Raw genomic sequence first — 24,007 nt, 5'->3', positions numbered from 1 at the left:
TTATCTCATTCTTCTTAGCAGCTAATGCAGCTATTTCTGAATATTGAAATGATCAGTAATTGATGTCTTTAATTTTCGAAATGTTTGCCTGGGTATAGTCCAAAGCTGTGATTCAGACTGGATTTTATTCTGTTGCTCATTATGTGAACACTATACAGTTAATTAGCAAACACTTGGGAGGGCTGGTAGGTGGTGTGTAGTAAGTTGGAAAACAGTTTATGCAAGCCAGATTGCCACCAGAATTTAGAACAGCATAGAATTAAATGCCCTAGGTAATTTACAGGGAGTAAAGGGGAAAAGACCAAGAGAAAGAGACTGTTAGAATACCAATGCATTTTTGTGTCTGCATTATTGTTTGTTTCTGATTATAAAATAATACATGCTTGTTGTAGAAGATGGGAAACAGAAAAATGTATTAAGAAGAAAGCAAACATTACCCTAATCCTACAACCCAGACTTAACTACAGTTAATATTTATTGTTGCTCATATAGCTTATTTCCTTTCTTAAATTTTTTATTATACGATACAACATTATGATTTTAAAGCATTTAAAACAGTACAAAAGGATATAAAGTAAAAATGAAAAGTTCTCTTCCCACCATCCCTGGTCCTCACTTTCCACAAAGTCATTCACTGTTAACAGTTTCTCTCATAATGTACATTTAAGCGTATTGATATTGGCTTTATTATGAGTATACAAATGTATGGTGTGTGATCTATATACCATAATGGGGTCATACTGTGTTAATTTTTTATACTACTTTTTTTCCATTTAGCTTTCTATCTTGAGCATACATATCCTATATATAATTCAAATACAACCCAAAGATTCTGGGCATGGAGCTATTTCAAAAAGTTTGGCCTGACACTGCCTCCCATGCCATTACATGCCCTTGAGTTTCTAACCTTACACAAAAGACCTGTAGCCTTAGCTGAGGGCCCTTTCCAGTGAATCACACATTCATCCTGTGTATATATATGGCTTTATTTTATTTTATTTTATTTTTTGAGACGGAGTCTCGCTCTCTCCCAGGCTGGAGTGCAGCGGCGCAATCTCGGCTCACTGCAAGCTCTGCCTCCCGTGTTCACGCCATTCTCCTGCCTCAGCCTCCTGGGTAGCTGGAACTACAGGCGCCCGCCACCACGCCCAGCTTATTTTTTGCATTTTCAGTAGAGACGGGTTTTCACCGTGTTAGCCAGGATGGTCTCAATATCCTGATCTCATGATCCGTCCGCCTCAGCCTCTCAAAGTGCTGAGATTACAGGCATGAGCCACCGCACCGGGCCATATGGCTCTATTTTAGACTGTTTGGTAGGAGATATTAGAGGAACGGATATTATAAAGTGCCAAAGACCTGAGTTTAGATCCCAGTTGTATTGGTTGCTAGCTATCTTTAAAAAAGAAAATGTTTTGAACAACTTTGTGATATATTTTTATCCTTTAGAGATGAGAAAACAGAGACCAAGCCAGGGAGAAGTGATTATGTAAGATCACACAGCTAGTTTGTAGTAGAGCCGGATCATACAAAGGCCTATTTGAACAAGAGGCTATGTGCTTCCCACTCTAACATCTTGGCCTTTCTTTAGAACTCCTGTAGGTAACAATGTATTGTATTATTGAAAATCAATGAGAGAGTAGATTTCAAGTGTTCTTACCACAAAAAAAGATAAGTATATAGGTAATATGTATGTTAATTAACTCGACTTAGCCATTCCACAATGTATATACATCTCAAAACATCATGTTGCACATTTATGCAGTGCTTCTCAATCAATTAATTAACTTAAAAGATTTACAGGCATATGCCCTCAAGGTTATTGCCTAACCTTTTCACTAAAGCCTTGATACGAGTTACGTATTCTATTATCTTTCTAGTATCCAATCATCTCTCTGATTCTCTTTTTTTTGTCACATTCCCTTTTTAGGAGAGAAGCCTTATAAATGCACCTGGGATGGCTGCTCCTGGAAATTTGCTCGCTCAGATGAGCTCACTCGCCATTTCCGCAAGCACACAGGCATCAAGCCTTTTCGGTGCACAGACTGCAACCGCAGCTTTTCTCGTTCTGACCACCTGTCCCTGCATCGCCGTCGCCATGACACCATGTGAGCTGCACAAGTCACACTAGAGAAGCTGCGCTGGTATCTTTCCTGTTCGTGTGCTGAGGTCGGGACAATTTTTTCCTCTTTGACTTCAGCTTGCATATGGGGTTGAAGCAGCCCACTGAGCCAAGTTGAGGAGACTGGAGGAAAAGAGAGCTGGTCTCCCATGGGGCTCTTCATATTCTACCTTCACTTCTCCACTGTCCAGACCCGTTTTTTTCAACCTCCACATGGGTTGAATTCCAGTGTGGCACCCATGGCTGCCTTCCCATCCCCCCTGCTCTGAAATAGGACTTTTTTCCTACAGTAACAAAACAGGAATCAAACTCAAGGCTGTGAACAAACATACGCTGCTTTATTCTTTCCAATTTTTCTCTTGTTTTCTAGAACTCTTATCCATATTTTTTTTAAATAAGTACCTAAAAGTGGTTTGATAGTGTCCTAAATGACTTTTTTAACTTCCTAAATGGAAAGAGCATAACAATGTAGTTGATTGGTAAGATTTACAGGGATTTGGTTTCTGAGTTTGAGGCACATTCCCAGTGAATAAGCTGAGTCCCATACCACACTCAAAAGGTTTTAATAAATCTAACCCTATTTCTTCTTAAAGTTTGGTTTTCAGACAGTGCTGGTGCTTCTGCTTCTTAAGTTCATCAAGGGAATGAGGAGTTCTTGTCCTTCTCCTCCTCTTTTTCTTCTTTTCCACTTTCTCCTGCAGGATTAAAGATTTTGCTGCACAATTATTATTTGTTAGGTTAAATTTGGACAAATATTCAAAGCACACATAGACATATCAGTAAGGAGAAAAATGTTCCAGGAGAGTAGGTTGGGCAGTGACAGGAACAAACAGACCTAGAATGATCCTGAGAACAAATAGAGGGGTTCATTTACTTGGATAGGATATTAAAAGTGCTGTTAATCACAAACCTCATTCAAATGGCAGGCTGTCGAGACAGTGTCTTGAGGGGCTGGCTGTATTGTTTATTTTTTCATTTACACAAAGAAGCAATTGAGTATATTGCATGATGAGAAATCACACACTAGGGGCACGTTATACAGAAGTAAGGGGTTGGAAAAACGGAATGTTGTTCACTCCATGGAGTTATTGGCATTTGTTCCAATGTTTCAAATGAAACATAAGATGCTTTTCATGAAAACTGACATACAAAAAGCAATTTGATGTTCTGCAACTGCTATGAAAACCTAAGCCATTTATTTTAGCTGTGATAGCAGATTGCATAATATACTCATTTAGCTGCCCAATCATATTGTTTTATAATATTACCTGGGGTACAAAATCCTCTGTTCCTGGCCCTGGACCACAGATCTACCTCCACATGGCATATTTCCTTTCCTGGGGTCAGGGGTGCGGGAGGGTCTTTGCATCACTTGAATTTGGACTCAGCCTCTCTTTTAAAGATTGTCTTTATATTGAACACCTTTTTCTCTTCAACCCTGCTTGAATACTTTAGGTTACTATTTCCTGAGGCTGTCCATTCTCACTAAATTGTAGAATTCTAGCACCAAGAAGGGATTCCGTTAACCATCTAGTCCTACCCATCCCTCATATTTTACAGATGAGACAAATACGGGTCAGATTTTTTTCTCCAAATGTTTCTTTGAGCCCTTATACAACTGCACGCTTATTCTCCTAGGGATCACATAATTTGATTTATTTATTTTTTGAGAGACAGTTTCACTCTGTCACCCAGGCTGGAGTGCAGTGGCGTAATCTCGGCTCACTGCAACCTCCGCCTTCTGGGTTCAAGTGATTCTCCTGCCTCAGCCTCCCAAATAGCTTGGATTACAGGTGTGTGCCACCACGCCTGGCTAAGTTTTGTATTATTAATAGAGATGGGGTTTTGCCATGTTGGCCAGGCTGGTCTCAAACTCCTGACCTCAAGTGATGCCCCCACCTCGGCCTCCCAAAGTGCTGGGATTACAGGTGTGAGCCATCACGCCTGGCCAGGATCACATTATTAAACCAAATTAAAGTTTACGTGATTGGTTGAAATATTTGTCTAATTTTATATGTTATTCTTCAGAAAAACTTTAGAACTCAATAATCATTTACAGCTGATTAAATAGCAAGTAAAATGTACTTGTGGTCATTACCATATAACATTAGGCACATGCTTCTAGCACTTCTATAATATCTAGATTTTATTTACCTCATTTTAACTTTCAATGTCTGTCTAGCTCATGAACTCTCCATAAATCCAAGAACTGCCTGTAGTTTTCAAAATGACACGTGGGTTTTTACTGTTATCATTGTTATTTTGATAGGGCTTTTTCCGGATTTTGGGTATACACGTTCCCAACTTGCATAATAATTGCTAATGCACTAGGCGATATCTAGGGCCAGTCTGTTAAAGGGGACCTCTAATGTAGCTGTAAGACAGATTGGTAAAGATGAACTAACAAGTTTAAGCTAATAATTCAGTAGTTGATGCAGTATTTCACAGTAGAGCCTGAGCTTACTCATTTTCTTCAAAATTTGGATCCTGATAATCCTTTTTCAGAGTTCAGAACTTAACTGCTCCCCTAAGACCTCAGAATCTTTTGCATTGAGACATATGATCTATTTATAAATAAAGGTTATCAAATATCTTGTTGAACTAATTAGGTTGATCAAATTAGGATCCCAAATATTGGGGTCCCTGACATCTGAGCCTTTATCTAAAAATGTTTCTGTAACATAATGACAGCTTTTATGTTTGTTAATTGCCTATAGTAAAGAAGCAATTTTAAGCCTATTCTCATTTCCCTCTCCCCTCCAAAAAATGATAAAAGCTTTCCAATTACTTACATATGCTCTAAGAAGTGTCTCAGGATTCATTAACAGAATTTTATAGAGTACAGGAATTCAAATATAGCACAGTGCAGAGTTTACCAAAAACACATAAAACTTTGCTAGATAGACAGTGAGGTGGAAAGGAACTAAAATGTATCTCTCTTGAATAGCATTTGGGGTTCAATTGAATTTGTTGTGTTTACAATAGCAAAGCACCTTTAGCCTGGACAGTTGCTTAGGGCATCGATAGGATTGGATAATATTATGGGATTTGTTGCAGCTGAATTCCTCTATCTGATGATCAGCAGTTGAACATAAACTTCATAATTATAGTAAAATTGAGGAAAAACTATGAGTGTGAAGAGTATGAACTGATTGGGTAGATTAGGCAGAGTGCATTATGGGCAAGACAAAGGTTTTCGATATTAACTTCTTTTAAAATAAACTTTTTATTTTCAAACAGTTTCAGATTTACAGAAAAAATGTGAAGCTAGTGCAGAGAGGTCTCATTTAGCCCACACCCAGTTTCTCCTATTATTAACATCTCACATTAGTATGTGGTATATTTGTTACAATTAATGAAACACATTGATATGTTAAAATTATTAACTGAAGTCCATACTTTATTCAGGTTTCTTTAGTTTTTACCTAAGATCCTTTTTAAAGAATTGTTTTGGCCAGGCACTGTGGCTCACACCTGTAATCCCAGCACTTTGGGAGGCGGAGACGGGCGGATCACGAAGTCAGGAGTTCGAGACCAGCCTGGACAACATGGTGAAACCCCGTCTCTATTAAAAATACAAAAAATTAGCCAGGTGTAGTGGTGGGTGCCTGTAATCCCAGCTACTTGAGAGGCTGAGGCAGGAAAATTGCTTGAACCTGGGAGGCGGAGGTTGCAGTGAGCCGAGATCATGCCACTGCACTCCAGCGCGGGTGACAGAGCGACACTCCATCTCAAAAAAAAAAAAAAATTGTTTCAGCATCTTGTTCAGGATTCCACATTACATCTAGTAGTCATATCTCCTTAGGATCCTTTTGATTGTGACAGTTTCTCAGACTTTCCTTGTTTTCAGTGATCTTGACAGTTTTGAGAGAGATTTTCCTCAACTGAGATTTGTCAACTGTCTTTCTCATGATTAGACTGAGGTTATGAGTTTTTGAGAGTAGGACCACGGAGAAGTGCCATTTTCATCACATCATACAGGCATACTTTGGAGACAATGCAGATTTGGTTCCAGATCACTGCAACGAAGCAAATATTACAATAAAGCAAGTCACACAAATTTTTTGGTTTCCCAGTGCATATAAAATTTTACGTTTACACTATCCTGTAGTCTGGTAAATGTGCAATAGCATTATGTCTAAAAAACAATGTACATACCTTATTTTAAAATACTTTATTGCTAAAATGTTACTGGCACAAACACAAAGTGAGCACATGCTGTTGGAAAAATGGTGCCAATAGACTTGTTGGTCACAGGGTTGCCACAAACTTTTAATTTGTAAAAAATGCTATATCAGCAAAGTGCAATAAAGTGAAGCACAATAAAACGAGGTATGCCTGTATTTACATGACTCATCACTGTTGTTTAACCTTGATCACCTGGCTGAAATAGTCGTTGTCAGGTTTCTCCCCTGTACTCTTTTCCTCCCCTCCATACTGTACTCTCTGAAAGGAAATCACTATGTGCAGCCCATGCTTCCGGAGTGGTAAGTTATATGCCACACCCTTCAGAGCACGTATCTTACATAAATTATTTGGAATTATTCTCTAAGGGAGATTGTCTCTTCTCCCCCATTTATTTATTTATACAATATTTATATCAGCATGGACTCATGGGTATTTATTTTATACTTTGAGTTATAATCTAATACTACTACTTTATTTTATTGCTCGAATTGTTCCAGCTTTGGCCATTGGGAGCTCTTTTGGGTGATTTTCAAGTCCTTTTGACACACCCCCATCATTTTTTTTAGCACGTCCTTGCTTTCTGCCACTGCAAGATGTTCCAGGCTCATCTTGTATATTTTGTGGCCTATTCCTATAATCAGCCATTTCTTCAAGAAGTCCTGGTTTCTTTTACTGGAAAATTGTATTAGAAACCAATATCTGGGCATTAGGTATGCTCACTGTTACTGGGCTATTGTTGCTTCTAGGGCGTCTCAGCTAACAGAGCAAGGAAACATATGTGTGTATACTATCCTATGTATATGCACATTCTATAAATATTTCTATATGTAATCACCCAGATTTTTATTTAGCTAAACATGAGTTCATATTGATGTTTTCAACTCTAACCTGTTACCACGTGAATCATTCTAGCTTCTTCCTGTTAGTTACATGAAGCCTCCCACACTAATACTGAGAAACCTGGCTCTCAACCTCTGTCATCTATTTACTTAATTTTTCAAATTCAGTGTGCACATATAGCAGTATCTGAATTGTTAACCTGTATACCCATGGGAAACAACTTTATCAACTACAGCACAGTGTGTATGTACATAAAAATAGTAATATTTTTAGAACTCCAACAGCTCTTTGAAACAAAGTGGTCTGCAAAATTCTGGAATTAGGGATTTCTGTGATCTGAGTTCCAAGATTCTGGGGTCTATCCTGCCCCCAAAAACTTTTTTCATGAACCAAACCATCAAGAATGTACCTAACCTTAAATAAGCCAAGGGAAGTTACTGATGCTCCACAGTTTGCTAATTCTTGTATGAGGTACTATAGAGGGATGGATATAGGAGGAACTGGGTGGGCCAAATTTAAATAAACACATAGCACTATATTTTCTCACTGTTAAATATAGCTCTCTAACAACAGTGATGATACCCTGAGTTACCTCTCTTCTGTATTTTCCCAGGTCTCACTTGGTTGACCTTAGGCAAGTCATATCACCTCTCTGTGCCTCAATTAATCCATTTGCAAAATGGGGATCTCAATATCTACCTCACAGGAATGTTGTGAGGCTTCTCATAAATTGATTTTGGCAAAAATGATGAAAGATCTTTAAGTGAACAGCCAAGTATTATAACCATTATTATAATGATAGTTACAGTACCTTATATTTACCCTATGTAAAAGAGAAGATTAGGCTTCCTAGGTGATAAACAGATAAATTTGAGTAAGAAGGATAATTAAAGAGTGGCCACTGGAAGCAATATTATTTATTCTCTTACTTTCACTTTCCCTATATCTTCTTTGTTACTAACAATAGGATTATCATCTGTTTCCATACTGGAAATGTATTAGGACCTAAAGGAAGAGGTAGGCAAAATTCATTGCTTCAGAAGCTGTATTCTTCCCCCTTTGTAACTCTGCTTGGACCACATTCCATGTCACATTCTCAGAGGCACAAAGGCAATTTTCCAGAGCCCTTTAAGCTTTGGCCAGTTCAGTTTCACCACTTATATTTTCTCTTTCCCAACTTACTTTACTCTGAATAGTATAGGTAGGAGAAGGGAAGTTGGGTAGGGTGGTTGGGGGTGGGAGTGGGTTGGAAGAGGATGGGATTTATACCAGTGGCAGGATATTTCTTTGTTTTCCAAACACTGGTTTTAATTTCCATTTCCTTTTCTGGTGTTGGGGTGGGGTCAGGGGAAGAGATACTATTTTGTTAACTGTTAAAAGCTCTCCTTCCTTTCCTAGAGTCGCTACAAGTAGCTGTGTTGGACATTACTTTATAACGATGCTGTATGCAGTGCTGTTTTCATTGTATCACAGAATTAAAAGGGTAAGAGAGTTCCTAGTGGTGTCCATCCCTGTTTTTTGACAGGCAGTCACACAGGTGAGCAGTGCCAGAAACTGGTTCTCTTTTTTGTGTTGGGGAAAGGAGCCTGCAGTGAAAGGATCAGCTGGATTTTTTGTCATTGTTAGTTTGTTTAAATAAATTATAAGACAGTATATTAAGCTTTAGTCACTGTAACTCTTATGTTTGTGCCTCATTATTTTAGTGCTTTAGAGAAACACCTTGTTTTTCCTCTACTTTATACTAGTTCTTGCTCCAGAGGCATGGCTTTGAGGCTAGAATCATGAGCAATCTCTCATAAACAAGTCTGTTATGCACCTGGAGATACTCAAGATTTGCCTCTGTTAGCATGGCCACTTAGAGATTACTCTGTTCTACTTCAGAGACTCTCCACTATGGCATCCATGCAGGGTGTGTGCTTGGATACTAAGCAATCTTGTTCAGTATAATTATTGTACTTTTTTATTAATAAAAAGATCTTAAACTTCAGAAATTGTGGCTGTTTTCTTGACTTTGTCTCCAATCTCTGTTTCTTCAGCATGACATGAGTAGATCACTTTTTTCCCCCTAGCTGGGTGAAGTTGTGATGAAACTACTATGTAGTATCATGGGATAAAAAAGGAAGCCAGGTTGTCTTAAACATGACAGTTTCTCTGTTTAATCATATAAGGTCCTCCTCATTTTGGGGAATCTATTCAGCCGTGTCCCTGAATGGAGCTTCGTGAAGGCTTTGTGCTCCTTTTGTGCATTTCCTACAAAGGATTTGATAAGAGTTTGTGGTATACAGACTCAGCTGGCTAGATTTTCTTGCTCAGCTCTGTTCTCCTCACTATTTTGTTTGTGTTTTCCTAAGATGTAAGGAGGGAAAGGAGGGTGTTGGGACAGCTTTAAACCTCAGAGCCACTGCAGTAAAAATTCTAGCCCTGAGTGAAGATGTGGAAGTTGCCTCACTGTTCAGAGAAACTCTGGGAGAAAAGTAGAAAGAGGGAAATTCCGTGCTGGAGATTGAGGCCAAGAGCAGGAAGAACAAATTGAAAAGTGACTGTTCCTGGGCTGCCAGAATGATATTTTCAGTAAAAATGATAAAAACAAGAAATCTCACCATTTTTTTTTACTCATTTCTTTATTCTAAGAGCCAGTGTCATCCCTTTGGGCTATAGGCGTTTTCAATTCAGTGCTAGCAGTATTGACTAAAAACCTACCAATAGGGAATTGAACAATGAGAACTCATGGACACAGGAAGGGGAACATCACACTCCGGGGACTGTTGTGGGGTGGGGGGAGGGGGGAGGGACAGCATTACGAGATATACCTAATGCTAAATGACGAGTTACTGGGTGCAGCAAAACAACATGGCACATGGATACATATGTAACAAACCTGCACATTGTGCAAATGTACCCTAAAACCTAAAGTATAATAAAAAAATAAAAATAAAAATAAACATACCAATAATCCAGTCGCCTTTCTGGTTGCTATGGAGAAGAATAAAACCCAGCTCCTGCTCTAAAGAAATTCACTCCCTAGCGGAAGAGACCAGCATGTGAAGAAACACAGTAGTTTTTTAAGTGTTATCTTGGAGATAAGTTTAATATTTCCAAAGATTAAAAACGTGTGAACAATGAAAGATACCATGAACAAAATTTAAAAATAGCTGCATATATAATGCAGGATTTCCATCCAGAATGTATTTTTTAAAACCCTACAAACCAATAAGAAAAATACAATATACAGGATATTATCCAGGAGAACTTCCCCAATCTAGCAAGGCAGGCCAACATTCAAATTCAGGAAACACAGAGAACGCCACAAAGATACTCCTCGAGAAGAGCAACTCCAAGACACATAATTGTCAGATTCACCACAGTTGAAATGAAGGCAAAAATGTTAAGGGCAGGCAGAGAGAAAGGTCGAGTTGCCGACAAAGGGAAGCCCATCAGACTAACAGCTGATCTCTCGACAGAAACTCCACAAGCCAGAAGAGAGTGGGGGCCAATATTCAACATTCTTAAAGAAAAGAATTTTCAACCCAGAATTTCATATCCAGCCAAACTAAGCTTCATAAGTGAAGGAGAAATAAAATCCTTTACAGACAAGCAAATGCTGAGAGATTTTGTCACCACCAGGCCTGCCCTAAAAGAGCTCCTGAAGGAAGCACTAAACATGGAAAGGAAAAACTCGTGCCAGCCACTGCAAAAACATGCCAAACTGTAAAGACCATCGAGGCTAGGAAGAAACTGCATCAACTAACGAGCCAAATAACCAGCTAACATCATAATGACAGGATCAAATTCACACATAGTCATATTAACCTTAAGTGTAAATGGGCTAAATGCTCCAATTAAAAGACACAGACTGGCAAATTGGATAAAGACTCAAGACCCATCAGTGTGCTGTATTCAGGAAACCCATCTCGCATGCAGAGACAGATATAGGCTCAAAATAAAGGGATGGAGGAAGATCTACCAAGCAAATGGAAAACAAAAAAAGGTAAGGGTTGCAATCTAGTCTCTCATAAAACAGACTTTAAACCAACAAAGATCAAAAGAGACAAAGAAGGCCATTACATAATGGTAAAGGGATCAATTCAACAAGAAAAACTAACTATCCTAAAAATATATGCACCCAATACAGGAGCACCCAGATTCATAAAGCAAGTCCTTAGAGACCTACAGAGAGACTTAGACACCCACACAATAATAATGGGAGACTTTAACACCCCACTGTCAACATTAGACAGATCAATGAGACAGAAAGTTAACAAGTATATCCAGGAATTGAACTCAGCTCTGCACAAAGTGGGCCTAATAGACATCTACAGAACTCTCCACCCCAAATCAACAGAATATACATTCTTCTCAGCACCACACCGCACTTATTCCAAAATTCACTACATAGTTGGAAGTAAAGCACTCCTCAGCAAATGTAAAAGAACAGAAATTATAACAAACTGTCTCTCAGACCACAGTGCATTCAAACTAGAACTCAGGATTAAGAAACTCACTCAAAACCACTCAACTACATGGAAACTAAACAACCTGCTCCTGAAGGACTACTGGGTAAATAATGAAATGAAGGCAGAAATAAAGATGTTCTTTGAAACCAACGAGAACAAAGACACAACATAACAGAATTTCTGGGACACATACAAAGTAGTGTGTAGAGGGAAATTTATAGCACTAAATGCCCACAAGAGAAAGCAGGAAAGATCTAAAATTGACACCCTAACATCACAATTAAAAGAACTAGAGAAGCAAGAGCAAACACATTCAAAAGCTAGCAGAAGGCAAGAAATAACTAAGATCAGAGCAGAACTGAAGGAAATAGAGACACAAAAAAACCTTCAAAAAATCAATGAATCCAGGGGCTGGTGTTTTGAAAAGATCAACAAAATTGATAGACCACTAGCAAGACTAATAAAGAAGAAAAGAGAGAAGAATCAGATAGATGCAATAAAAATGACACAGGGGATATCACCACTGATCCCACAGAAATACAAACTACCATCAGAGAATACTATAAACACCTCTATGCAAATAAACTAGAAAATCTAGGAGAAATGGATAAATTCCTGGACACATACACCCTCCCAAGACTAAACCAGGAAGAGGCTGAATCTCTGAATAGACCAATAACAGGCTCTGAAATTGAGGCAGTAATTAATAGCTTACCAACCAAAAAAAGTCCAGTACCAGATGAATTCACAGCCGAATTCTAGCAGAGGTACAAGGAGGAGTTGGTACCATTCCTTCTGAAACTATTCCAATCAATAGAAAAAGACAGAACCCTCCCTAACTGATTTTATGAGGCCAGCATCATTCTGATACCAAAGCCTGGCAGAGACCCAACAAAAAAAGAGAATTTTAGACCAATATCCCTTATGAACATTGATGCAAAAATTCTTAATAAAATACTGGCAAACCAAATCCAGCAGCACGTCCAAAAGCTTATCCACCATGATCAAGTGGGTTTCATGCCTGGGATGCAAGGCTGGTTCAACATATGCAAATCAATAAACGTAATCCAACATATAAACAGAACCAACGACAAAAACCACATGATTATCTCAATAGATGCAGAAAAGGCCTTTGACAAAATTCAACAACCCTTCATGCTAAAAACTCTCAATAAATCAGGTATTGATGAGACGTATCTCAAAATAATAAGAGCTATCTATGACAAACCCATAGCCAATATCATACTGAATGGGCAAAAACTGGAAACATACCCTTTGAAAACTGGCACAAGACAGGGATGCCCTCTCTCACCACTCCTATTCAACATAGGGTTGGAAGTTCTGGCCAGGGCAATCAGGCAGGAGAAGGAAATAAAGGGTATTCCATTAGGAAAAGAGGAAGTCAAATTGTCCCTGCTTGCAGATGACATGATTGTATATCTAGAAAACCCCATTGTCTCAGCCCAAAATCTCCATAAGCTTATAGGCAACTTCAGCAAAGTCTCAGGACGCAAAATCAATGTGCAAAAATCACAAGCATTCTTATATACCAATAACAAACAGAGAGCCAAATCCTGAGTGAACTCCCGTTCACAATTGCTTCAAAGAAAATAAAATACCTAGGAATCCAACTTACAAGGGACGTGAAGGACCTCTTCAAGGAGAATTACAAACCACTGCTCAATGAAATAATAGAGGACACAAACAAATGGAAGAACACTCCATGCTCATGGGTGGGAAGAATCAATATTGTGAAAATGGCCATATTGCCCAAGGTAATTTATAGATTCAATGCCATCCCCATTAAGCTACCAATGACTTTCTTCACAGAATTGGAAAAAACTACTTTAAAGTTCATATGGAACCAAAAAAGCACCCACATTGCCAAGTCAATCCTAGTCCAAAAGAACAAAGTTGGAGGCCTCACGCTACCTGACTTCAAACTATACTACAAGGCTACAGTAACCAAAACAGCATGGTACTGGTACCAAAACAGAGATATAGACCAACGGAACAGAATAGAGCCCTCAGAAATAGTGGCACATATCTACAACTATCTGATCTTTGAGAAACTTGACAAAAACAAGAAATGGGGAAAGGATTCCCTATTTAATAAATGGTGCTGAGAAAACTGGCTAGCCATATGTAGAAAGCTGAAACTAGATCCCTTCCTTACACCTTATACAAAAATTAATTCAAGATGGATTAAAGACTTAAATGTTAGACCTAAAACCATAAAAACCCTAGAAGAAAACATAGGCAATACCATTCAGGACATAGGCATGGGCAAGGACTTCATGTCTAAAACAGCAAAAGCAATGGCAACAAAAGCCAAAATTGACAAATGGGATCTAATTAAACTAAAGAGCTTCTGCACAGCAAAAGAAACTACCATCAGAGTGAACAGGCAACCTACAGAATGGGAGAAAATTTTCGCAATCTACTCATCTGACAAAGGGCTAATATCCAAAATCTACAATGAACTCAAACAAATTTACAAGAAAAAAACAAACAATCCCATCAAAAACTGGGCAAAGGATATGAGCAGACACTTCTCAAAAGAAGACATTTATGCAGCCAAAAGATACATGAAAAAATGTTCATCATCACTGGCCATTAGAGAAATGCAAATCAAAACCACAATGAGATACCATCTCACACCAGTTAGAATGGCAATCATTAAAAAGTCAGGAAACAACAGGTGCTGGAGAGAATGTGGAGAAATGGGAACACTTTTACACTGTTGGTGGGACTGGAAACTAGTTCAACCATTGTGGAAGTCAGTGTGGCGATTCCTCAGGGATGTAGAACTAGAAATACCATTTGACCCAGCCATCCCATTACTGGGTATATACCCAAAGGATTACAAATCATGCTGCTATAAAGACACATGCACACATATGTTTATTGCGGCACTATTCACAATAGCAAAGACTTGGAACCAACCCAGATGTCCAACAATGATGGACTGGATTAAGAAAATGTGGCACATATACACCATGGAATACTATGCAGCCATAAAATATGATGAGTTAACGTCCTTTGTAGGGACATGGATGAAGCTGGAAACCATCATTCTCAGCAAACTATTGCAAGGACAAAAAACCAAACACCACATGTTCTCACTCATAGGTGGGAATTGAACAATGAGAACACGTGGACACAGGAAGGGGAACATCACACACTGGGGCCGGTCGTGGGGTGGGGGGAGCGGGGAGGGATAGCATTAGGAGATATACCTAATGCTAAATGACGAGTTAATGGGTGCAGCACACCAACATGGCACATGTATACATATGTAACAAACCTGCACATTGTGCACATGCACCCTAAAACTTAAAGTATAATAAAAAAATTTAAAAAATAAAAAATACAAATGAAAATAAAAATAAAAAAGAAAAATACAATATACAATAATTTAAAAAGAAATTAACAAATAATTCAGAGAAGGATTACGTGTAGTCAATGAACATATAAAAAGATGTTCAATCTCATTAGTAATTAGGGAAATAAAATGAAATTGAACTATTTTCCATTCATTTGACTGGAAAATGTTTACAAGTTTTATAAGATCAAGTGTTAGCAAATGATTAGGAAGGAGAAATTATAAATTACTGGTTGGAGATAAGAATGGTAGTCATTTTGGAGGGGAATTTTTTTCATATTTATTATGACCAAAAAGGCCACATGCCCTATGTCTCAGAAATTTCACATTTTGGTGTCTATGGTAGAGCAACTGTCAACTATATACAGTTTAGTCCATATACCATAAAGATGTTAATTTCAGCATTGCGTGTAATTGTGCGAAATTATAAACAACCTAAATACCTTTCCAAAGGGGAATGAGTAATTAAACTATGATATGTTATATTGTGTGATACAGTGCAGCAGTTTATAAATATGAGGTAGATTTATATTAACTTACATGAAATGATCTTCAAATCACATTGTTGAGGAAAAAAACAAATCATATTGTTTGGGAAGAATTCATACGAACAAGATTACCATGCCTGTGTATTGAGAGAAGTAAAGGGCCTGAGTTTGAGGGTTTAAAATCAGTCTGTGAGAGTTCAGGAAGGAACTCCATAGGGCTGGTGGAGGATACGGTCAAGAGAACAGTGAATGCAAAGGTACCTCTTCTCTGAAATCTGCTAAAGGACATGAACAGACACTTCTCAAAAGAAGACATTTATGCAGCCAAAAAACACATGAAGAAATGCTCATCATCACTGGCCATGAGAGAAATGCAAATCAAAACCACAGTGAGATACCATCTCACACCAGTTAGAATGGCCATCATTAAAAAAAACAGGAAACAACAGGTGCTGGAGAGGATGTGGAGAAATAGGAACACTTTCACACTGTTGGTGGGGCTGTAAACTAGTTCAACCATTGTGGAAGTCAGTGTGGCGATTCCTCAGGGATCTAGAACTAGAAATACCATTTGACCCAGCCATCCCATTACTGGGTATATACCCAAAGGACTATAAATCATGCTGGTATAAAGACACATGCACACGTATGTTTATTGCGGCACTATTCACTGTAGCAAAGAGTTGGAACCAACCCAAATGTCCAACAACGATAGACTGGATTAAGAAAATGTGGCACATATACACCATGGAATACTATGCAGCCATAAAAAATGATGAGTTCATGTCCTTTGTAGGGACATGGATGAAACTGGAAAACATCATTCTCAGTAAACTATCGCAAGGACAAAAAACCAAACACCGCATGTTCTCACTCATAGGTGGGAATTGAACAATGAGAACTCATGGACACAGGAAGGGGAACATCACATTCCAGGGACTGTTGTGGGGTCGGGGGAGGGGGGAGGGACAGCATTAGGAGATATACCTAATGCTAAATGACGAGTTAATGGGTGCAGGAAATCAACATGGCACATGGATACATATGTAACAGACCTGCACATTGTGCACATGTACCCTAAAACCTAAAGTATAATAATAAAAAAAAAAAAAAGAAAAAGAAAATGCTTAGGAGTTACTTAGGAGAGTTACTATGTAAACTTATGTTTGAGCATCCACGAATGTATTAGCCTGCTTTGTCTATGAGGTTAGGAACAGTAACCTGGCAGAGAATGAGCATGGGTAGGAGACAATGGTACCAGGTACATTTTGAAAGGAACTAGGATAGGTCAGCAAGGGGAAGGTACATATCCTGGTAAAAACAAAGTAAACAATCATTGCCTCTTGGCTAATGCACCCTATGAAGCCAGAACAGCAAAGTGTGAGAGGCCCAGAACACATGCTTTGTACCCCTCACCAGGTGAGGAGTGAAAGGAGAGCCTACCTGCTTGCTTGCTTCATTCTTCATGCGGGATCTCTGGATCTGTTGCTTTACAGTAATACTTGTGGGCTGTCTGTCTTCCCTTGGCATTTTCTCTAAATCATCTTTTCAGTATAATGTGGCTGAACCTTGATAAAAGTGGATGATCACCTCTAAGCACTTATTTTCCTTTTCTTATTTTGGTTCTTGTCATTATGAAATATAAAAACAGAGGAACGAATAAAACATATCTACAATTGAAAGAATAATGATAGCATAAAGCCACATGTGTCCACAACTCAGGTTCAGATATAACACATTTATTGCCCAGACCTCCAGAAGCATCCAGGGACCTCTTGCTTACCACATTCTCCTCCCTCTCCTCAAAGGTAACCTCTATCTAATTTTGAGTGATAATTATTCTCTTCTTGTGAAAAAAATTTTTTTTGCCAACGATGAATGCAAACTTAAATCATAGCTTAATTTTCCATATTTTTGAACTTTAAATAGATTGAATCATATTGTATGTGTCCTTCTGTGCTTTGACTATTTTTCTCAGAAATGGTTGTACAATTAATCCATGTAGATATTTGTAGCTGTAGTATTTTTATTTCCGTAGCTCTGTAGTGTTCTATTATATAAACAACTATATTAATCACATTGAGCTTTGAAGTTCCCTTGTGTTGTTTCAAGTTTAGAGGTAACAATGTTAAGAGAAACTATATTTCTATGAATGTTCTTTCAAATGTCTGAGGGTATATATGTGCAAGAATTTCTCTAAGGAAAATATCTAGGGGTGAAATTGCTGAGACAAAGGCATTTGCTTTTTGTTGTTGTTGTTAGCTAGATTATGCAAAATGTTTCTCAATGCAGTTGCATGAACTTGCATTTCCACCAGCAGTGTATGAGGATTTTAATTTCTCTACATCTGTGCGAATATACAGTACAGTCTTTTTTAAATTTTTACAATTTAATGGTGTATAAGTATATTTTATGGGGTTTTGGCATTTCCTTGTCGACTAATGAGGAGATAATTTTTTCATGTATTTATTGACCTTTTGGATTTTTCTGTTGAAGTGTCTGTTGAAGTCTATAGTGGATGCTATCATGTGCCGCCCAGATACCCCTCTCCAGGACAAAAGCACTCATTGTTAAGCTACTGAGAGTGTTGGCAACAGATACATCTCAGCTGAATTTCTCCCCAAGATAGGGCTTACCAAAATGTACATACCTTTCTCGGGGTCAGCCTGCATCCAATAGCTGTTTGATGTGAGTATATAAAGGCCCTGACCTCCATCCCAATTCAGGATGGCTTTGAAGGGCCATTCTAGCTCCAGAACCCCCATAGGATTGTCTGAGGTCTTTGCTGTGACTGCATTGCAGTTCTTCCTTTCCTTCTGTCCTGTGCTGCTTCTTCCACTTCCCCATAGGTTTCGATCCTGAGATCATGTCCCAATGCATTTTCTGTGTTATTTCTAAAATCACTACATTTCTGGCCGGGCACAGTGGCTCATGCCTGTAATCCCAGCACTTTGGGAGGCCGAGGCAGGCAGATCGCTTGAGGTCAGGAGTTCAAGATCAGCCTGGCCAACATGGTGAAACCCCGTCTCTACTAATAATACAAAAGTTAGCCTAGTGTGGTGGCTCGCGCCTGTAATCCCAGCTACTTAGGAGGCTGAGGCGGGAGAATCTCCTGAACCTGGGAGGCGGAGACTGCAGTGAGCTTTGATTGTGCCACTGTACCCCAGCCTGCATGAGAGTGAGACTCTGTCTCAGAAAAAAAAAAAAAAAATCAATCAAATCACTACATTTTTGTCTTTCAAATTTAGATCTTAATTCATCCTGTAATTAATTTTTGTATGTGATGTGATAGAGGTCTTGTATCACTTTTTTCTACATGGATGTCCAGTTGTCCCAGCATTATTCATTGAAACACCCACCCTTTCCCCACCAATATGCAATACCATTTCTGTTACGTTAAGTAACGCAAGTGTCAATTTTGGGGCCTCCGTTTTTGTTTGAATACTACACACACTTACTTATAATAGCTTTATAATTAGGCTTGATACCTGGTGGGTATCAAATCTCATGAGTATCAGTTAAACCATTAATTGAGTGGATTGCATTTTTGTAATGTTAAATCAACTTTGCATTCATAGAAAGAACTCACCTTGATCATAATGTATTATCCTTTATATGCATTGCTATCCATTTCTGAATTCAGTTTGCTAACATTTAGAACATGAATAAGATTGGCCTGTAATTTTTTTGTGAATTGTCCTTGCCAGGTTTGAGGATCAAAGTTATATTGGTCTCATAAAATGAATATGAGACAGCTCTGAGTTTTCTATACTTTTTGGAAAAGTTTGTTTAAAACTGGAATTATTTATTCCTTGAATATCTCAGAGTTTTTTATTGTGGGAATAATTCAGTCTATTAGCTCAAAGTTTTACATATTTTATTCTTTCTTGAGTTCATTCTAATGTTGTATTTCTCCTGGGGATTTGCTGGTTTCACTACAATTTAAAATTTACTAGCATAAAGCTGTTAATAATTGCTTCATTTATTCTACAATTTCTTTTGAAATTTTTCAAACCTATAGAGAAGTTGAAGGAATATTGCAATGAACACCCACATACCCTTCATCCAAATTTACCAATGCTCATCATTTTGCCACGTGACTCTACCTATTTATCTATCTATCCACATGCACATACACACACACAAACTTTTAGTTGAACGATTTGAAAGTGAGTGGAATAGAGGTCATGACAATCGACCAATAAATACTTTTGTGTGCATTGCTTAAGAACAAATTTATTCTCCTACATAACCATAATGCATTATCATAATTGAGAGAATAAAAATAATTCCATATTTTTTTTACCTACTATAAGGTTGTATTGAAATCTATCTAATTGCCCCTAAAATGCGTTCGATCTTTTTTTTCCCCAACCTAGGATTCAGTGAAGTTTTACACATTACATTTGCTTATATCTCTTTGGTGCGTTTTAATGAAAATGAAGTATCTTGGAATTTTGTTTGCTTATTCATGACACCGAATTTTTTTTAAGAGTCCAAGCCAGGTCTTATAGAATATTTCCCATTCTGGATTATTATGATTGTTTCCTTATGACATTCAGATAAAATAATTTTTGTCAAAATACTACATAAGTTATACTATGTACTTCACATTTCGTCTTGTCATGATGTACATAATGTAAATTTATCCCAGTATTTGAAATGCCACCTTTGATCACCGCATTAACTGACTTTCCAGATTTCTTCATTGTAAAAGTACATTTTCCTTACGTAATTTTTAATAAATTAATGGGATGATATTCTGTTCTCCATCAATTTCTTTGAGATTAATGCCCAAGAGTACTATATTTTAGCGAAATGCTAAATGTCTATTGAGTTTTAATCTTAGTTTTATGGTTTTATTTTGTTTTTTTAATTTCTAGAAATTCTATTTGGTTATTATATAAATCTGTGGGATCATTGTTTATAGTGTACTGTTCATTACAGATATTTTAAGCTTATATTTTACCTCTTTAAATGTAACAAGCATAGTCATTATATGTTTTTTGTCTGAGAATTCCAACATCTGAAGTTTTTGTGGGTCTTTCTCTACTATCAGTTTGTTTATGACAGTTCTCCCTCACAGCTCCTTATTCTGCTCTGTTACTGGTTATTTTTTTGTGGTGAGCAGCCCATTCTTGAAAATTTATTTATAGGACTTCTTTAAGAGCTTAGATGATGGAACCTTTCTCCATAGGAAATTGGTATTTTCTTCTTTCAGGTCTCTTGGGGTATTATTAGTGTAGAATGACATTAAATAGCAGCTTGCGGCCTTCAGGGCCACCTAGATTATGGGAATTTGGGTTGTAATTCTCATAAGGGTGTACTCGAGTTATAAAATCTCAGTGATGGCTTCATCCCCTGCATAGGAACCAGGCAGCTTTCTTTGCATTTCTCTGGGGGTTGCTGTGGGTTGAGTATGTTTACATCTACTTCATTCTTTCACTGAAAATATAGCTTTTTAGGGTTCCAAATTTATGGAATCAGGGTCTCTTATTAGATTTCCCATCTTACATGGAGTCCAGACTTTGTCTTCCATCCCTTTAGAATACCAAACCCATGAAAACAAGGGTTCAATGTACAAAAGTGGCTTTGATACTCCTGCTATTTTTGTGGACTGCCACATTTTGTAGATTTTGGCCTGAACAAAAAAATCATACTCTTTTGCCAGCTCTTTATGATATAAGAATAATTTTTGTACATTATTTGCACTTTAGTTGTTTTCAGCATAAGCATTAGTCAAGATACCTAACCTGCTATTTTACTGATATTGGAAGACTTATCTCTAAATACTTTAAATTTGATCCGTATGTGGCTATTTGTTACCATGGAATAAGATAAACCTAAGTATAGTAGTATAGCATAGTGCTTAATTACACGGTCTGAGGAGTCATAGAAAAGTGGGTTTAAATTACAGCTCTTCCCCTACCTGTGTCAATTCAGCTAACTTTTAAAATTCTTCTGCTGAATTTTAATTTTTGTTTTTTCATTTTCTCATCACCCACATTTTACTAATTTTAATCCTTTTCCATGTTTGCATTCAGTCTTCTTTTTTAAAAACATATTATAGGTTCAGAATTACATATGCTGGTTTGTTACATAGGTAAATTGCATGTTTGGTTTGGTTTGTAAATTGGGGTTTGGTGAAAAGATAATTTTGCCACCCAGGTGATAAAAGCATAATACATGATAGTACATGATACGGTAGTTTTTCAATCCTCACCCTCCTCCCTTCCTCTGCCCTCAAGTAGGCCCCAATGTCTGTTGTTTCCTTCTTTGTGTCCACGTGTACTCAATATTTAGCTCCCACTTATAAGTGAAAACGTGGTGTTGGGTTTTCTCCTCCTGTGTTAGTTCACTTAGGATAATAGCCTTTAGTTTCATCCATGTTGCTGCACAGGACATGATCTTGTTCATTTTTATGGTTGTAGAGTATTCCACGATGTATATGTATTACATTATCTTTATTCAGCCTACTATTGATGGTCATTTAGATTGATTTCATGTCTTTGCTATTTTGAATAGTGCTGCAGTGGACATACATGTGCATGTGGCTTTATGGTAAAATGATTTATATTCCTTTGGGTATATACCCAATAATGGGATTACTCGGTCAAATGGTAATTCTGCTTTGAGTTCTTTCGGAAATTGCCAAACTGCTTTCCACAGTGGCCAAATTAATTTACATTTCCATTAGCAGTGTACAAGCATAACCTTTTCTCTGAAACCTCACCAGCATTTATTATCTTTTCACTTTTTAATAGCCATTCTGACTGGTATAAGATGGTATCTCACTGTGGTTTTTATTTGAATTTCTCCAGTGATAAGTGATGTTTAGTATTGTTTTCATGTGCTTGTTAGCCGTATGTATGTCTTCTTTTGAAAAGTATCCATTCATGTTATTTGCCCACTTTTTAATGGGGTTGTTCTTGCTTATTGATTTGTTTCATTTCCTTATAGATTGATTTGTTTAATTTCCTTATAGATTCTGGATATTAGATGTTTGTTGGATGCATAATTTTCAGATATTTTCTCTGATTCTGTAAGTAGTCTGATTATTCTGTTGATAGTTTCTTTTGCTGTGCAGAAGCTTTTTAGTTTAATTGGATCATATTTGTCAATTGTTGGTTTTGTTAAAATTGCTTTTGGTGCTTTTGGTGTCTTTGTCATGAAACTGCTGCCAGGGCCTATGTCCAGAATGGTATTTCCTGCATTATCTTCCAGGGTTTTTATAATTTTAGATTTTACATTTAAGTCTTTGATCCATCTTCAGTTAATTTTTGTATATGGTATAAGGAAGGTGTCAAGTTTCAGTTTTCTGCCTATGGCTAGCCAGTTATCCCAGCATCATTTATTGAATAAGGAGTCCTTTTCCCACTGCTTGTTTTTGCTGACTTCATCGAAGATCAGACAGTTATAGATGTGTTGCATTATTTCTGGGCTATTTTGTTCCATTGGTCTAATGTATCTATTTTTGTACCAGTACCATTTTGTTTTGGTTACTGTAGCTTTGTAGTATAGTTTGAAGTTGCATAACATAATGTCTCCAGCTTTGATCTTTTTGCTTTGGATTGCTTTGCCTATTCAAGCTTTTTTTTGGTTCCCTATGAATTTTAAAAAGTTCTGTGGAGACCAGGAGTGGTGGTTCACGTCTGTAATCCCAGCATTTTGGGAGGCCGAGGTGGGCAGATCATGAGGTCGGGAGATTGAGACCATCCTGGCTAACAAGGTGAAACCCCCTAAAAATACAAAAAATTAGTCAGATGTGGTGGCGAGTGCCTGTAGTCCCAGCTACTCGGGAGGCTGAGGCAGGAGAATGGTGAGAACCTGGGAGGTGGAGCTTGCAGTGAGCCGAGGTCATGCCACTGCACTCTAGTCTGGGCGACAGCGTGAGACTCCATTTCAAAAAAAAAAAAAAATTCTGTGGAAAATGTCATTGGTACTATGATAGGACTATCATTGAATCTGTAAATTGCTTTGAGCAGTATGGTCATTTTAACAACATTAATGCTTCCTATACATAAGCAGGGAATGCTTCCATTTGTTTGTGTCATCTCTGATTTCTTTGAGCAGTGCTTTGTAATTCTTATTGTAGAGAGCTTTCACCTCCCTAGTTAGCTTTATTGTATTGCTAGGTATTTTATTCTTTTTGTGGCTATTGTGAATGGGATTGTGCACTTGATTTTGCTCTCAGCTTGAATGTTGTTGGTGTATCAGAATCCTGCTGATATTTGTACATTGACTTTTATATCCTGAAATTTGCCGAAATTGTTTATCAGATCAAGGAGGTTTGGGGTGAGACTATGGGATTTTCTAGATATAAAATTATATCATCTTCAACCAGGGAGAGTTTGACTTCCTCTCTTCCTGTTGGAATGCCTTTATTATTATTATTATTATTATTATTATTATACTTTAGGTTTTAGGGTACATATGCACAATGTGCAGGTTTGTTACATATGTATCCATGTGCCATGTTGGTTTGCTGCACCCATTAACTCATCATTTACCATTAGGTATATCTCCAAATGCT

The 24,007-nt window shown here is 37.7% G+C and overlaps 1 protein-coding gene across 1 annotated transcript in view; it reads left to right on the top strand.

The window, feature by feature from the left end:
* Nucleotides 1-9,138, top strand: part of KLF8 (Kruppel like factor 8) — a 56,810-nt gene extending 47,672 nt beyond the window's left edge. Inside the window, exon 6 of the mRNA XM_030807102.1 lies at nt 1,928-9,138. Within this exon, the coding sequence (XP_030662962.1) occupies nt 1,928-2,109 (182 nt within the window). The 3' untranslated portion in view covers nt 2,110-9,138. The remainder of the gene's footprint in view (nt 1-1,927) is intronic.
* The last annotated feature ends 14,869 nt before the right edge of the window (nt 9,139-24,007 follow it).

Source organism: Nomascus leucogenys, chromosome X, assembly GCF_006542625.1.
Source record: "Nomascus leucogenys isolate Asia chromosome X, Asia_NLE_v1, whole genome shotgun sequence".
In the NCBI taxonomy this organism is placed as follows: domain Eukaryota; kingdom Metazoa; phylum Chordata; class Mammalia; order Primates; family Hylobatidae; genus Nomascus; species Nomascus leucogenys.
The sequence above is the reverse complement of the archived record's forward strand: the minus strand, read 5'-3'. Positions and strand labels throughout refer to the sequence as shown.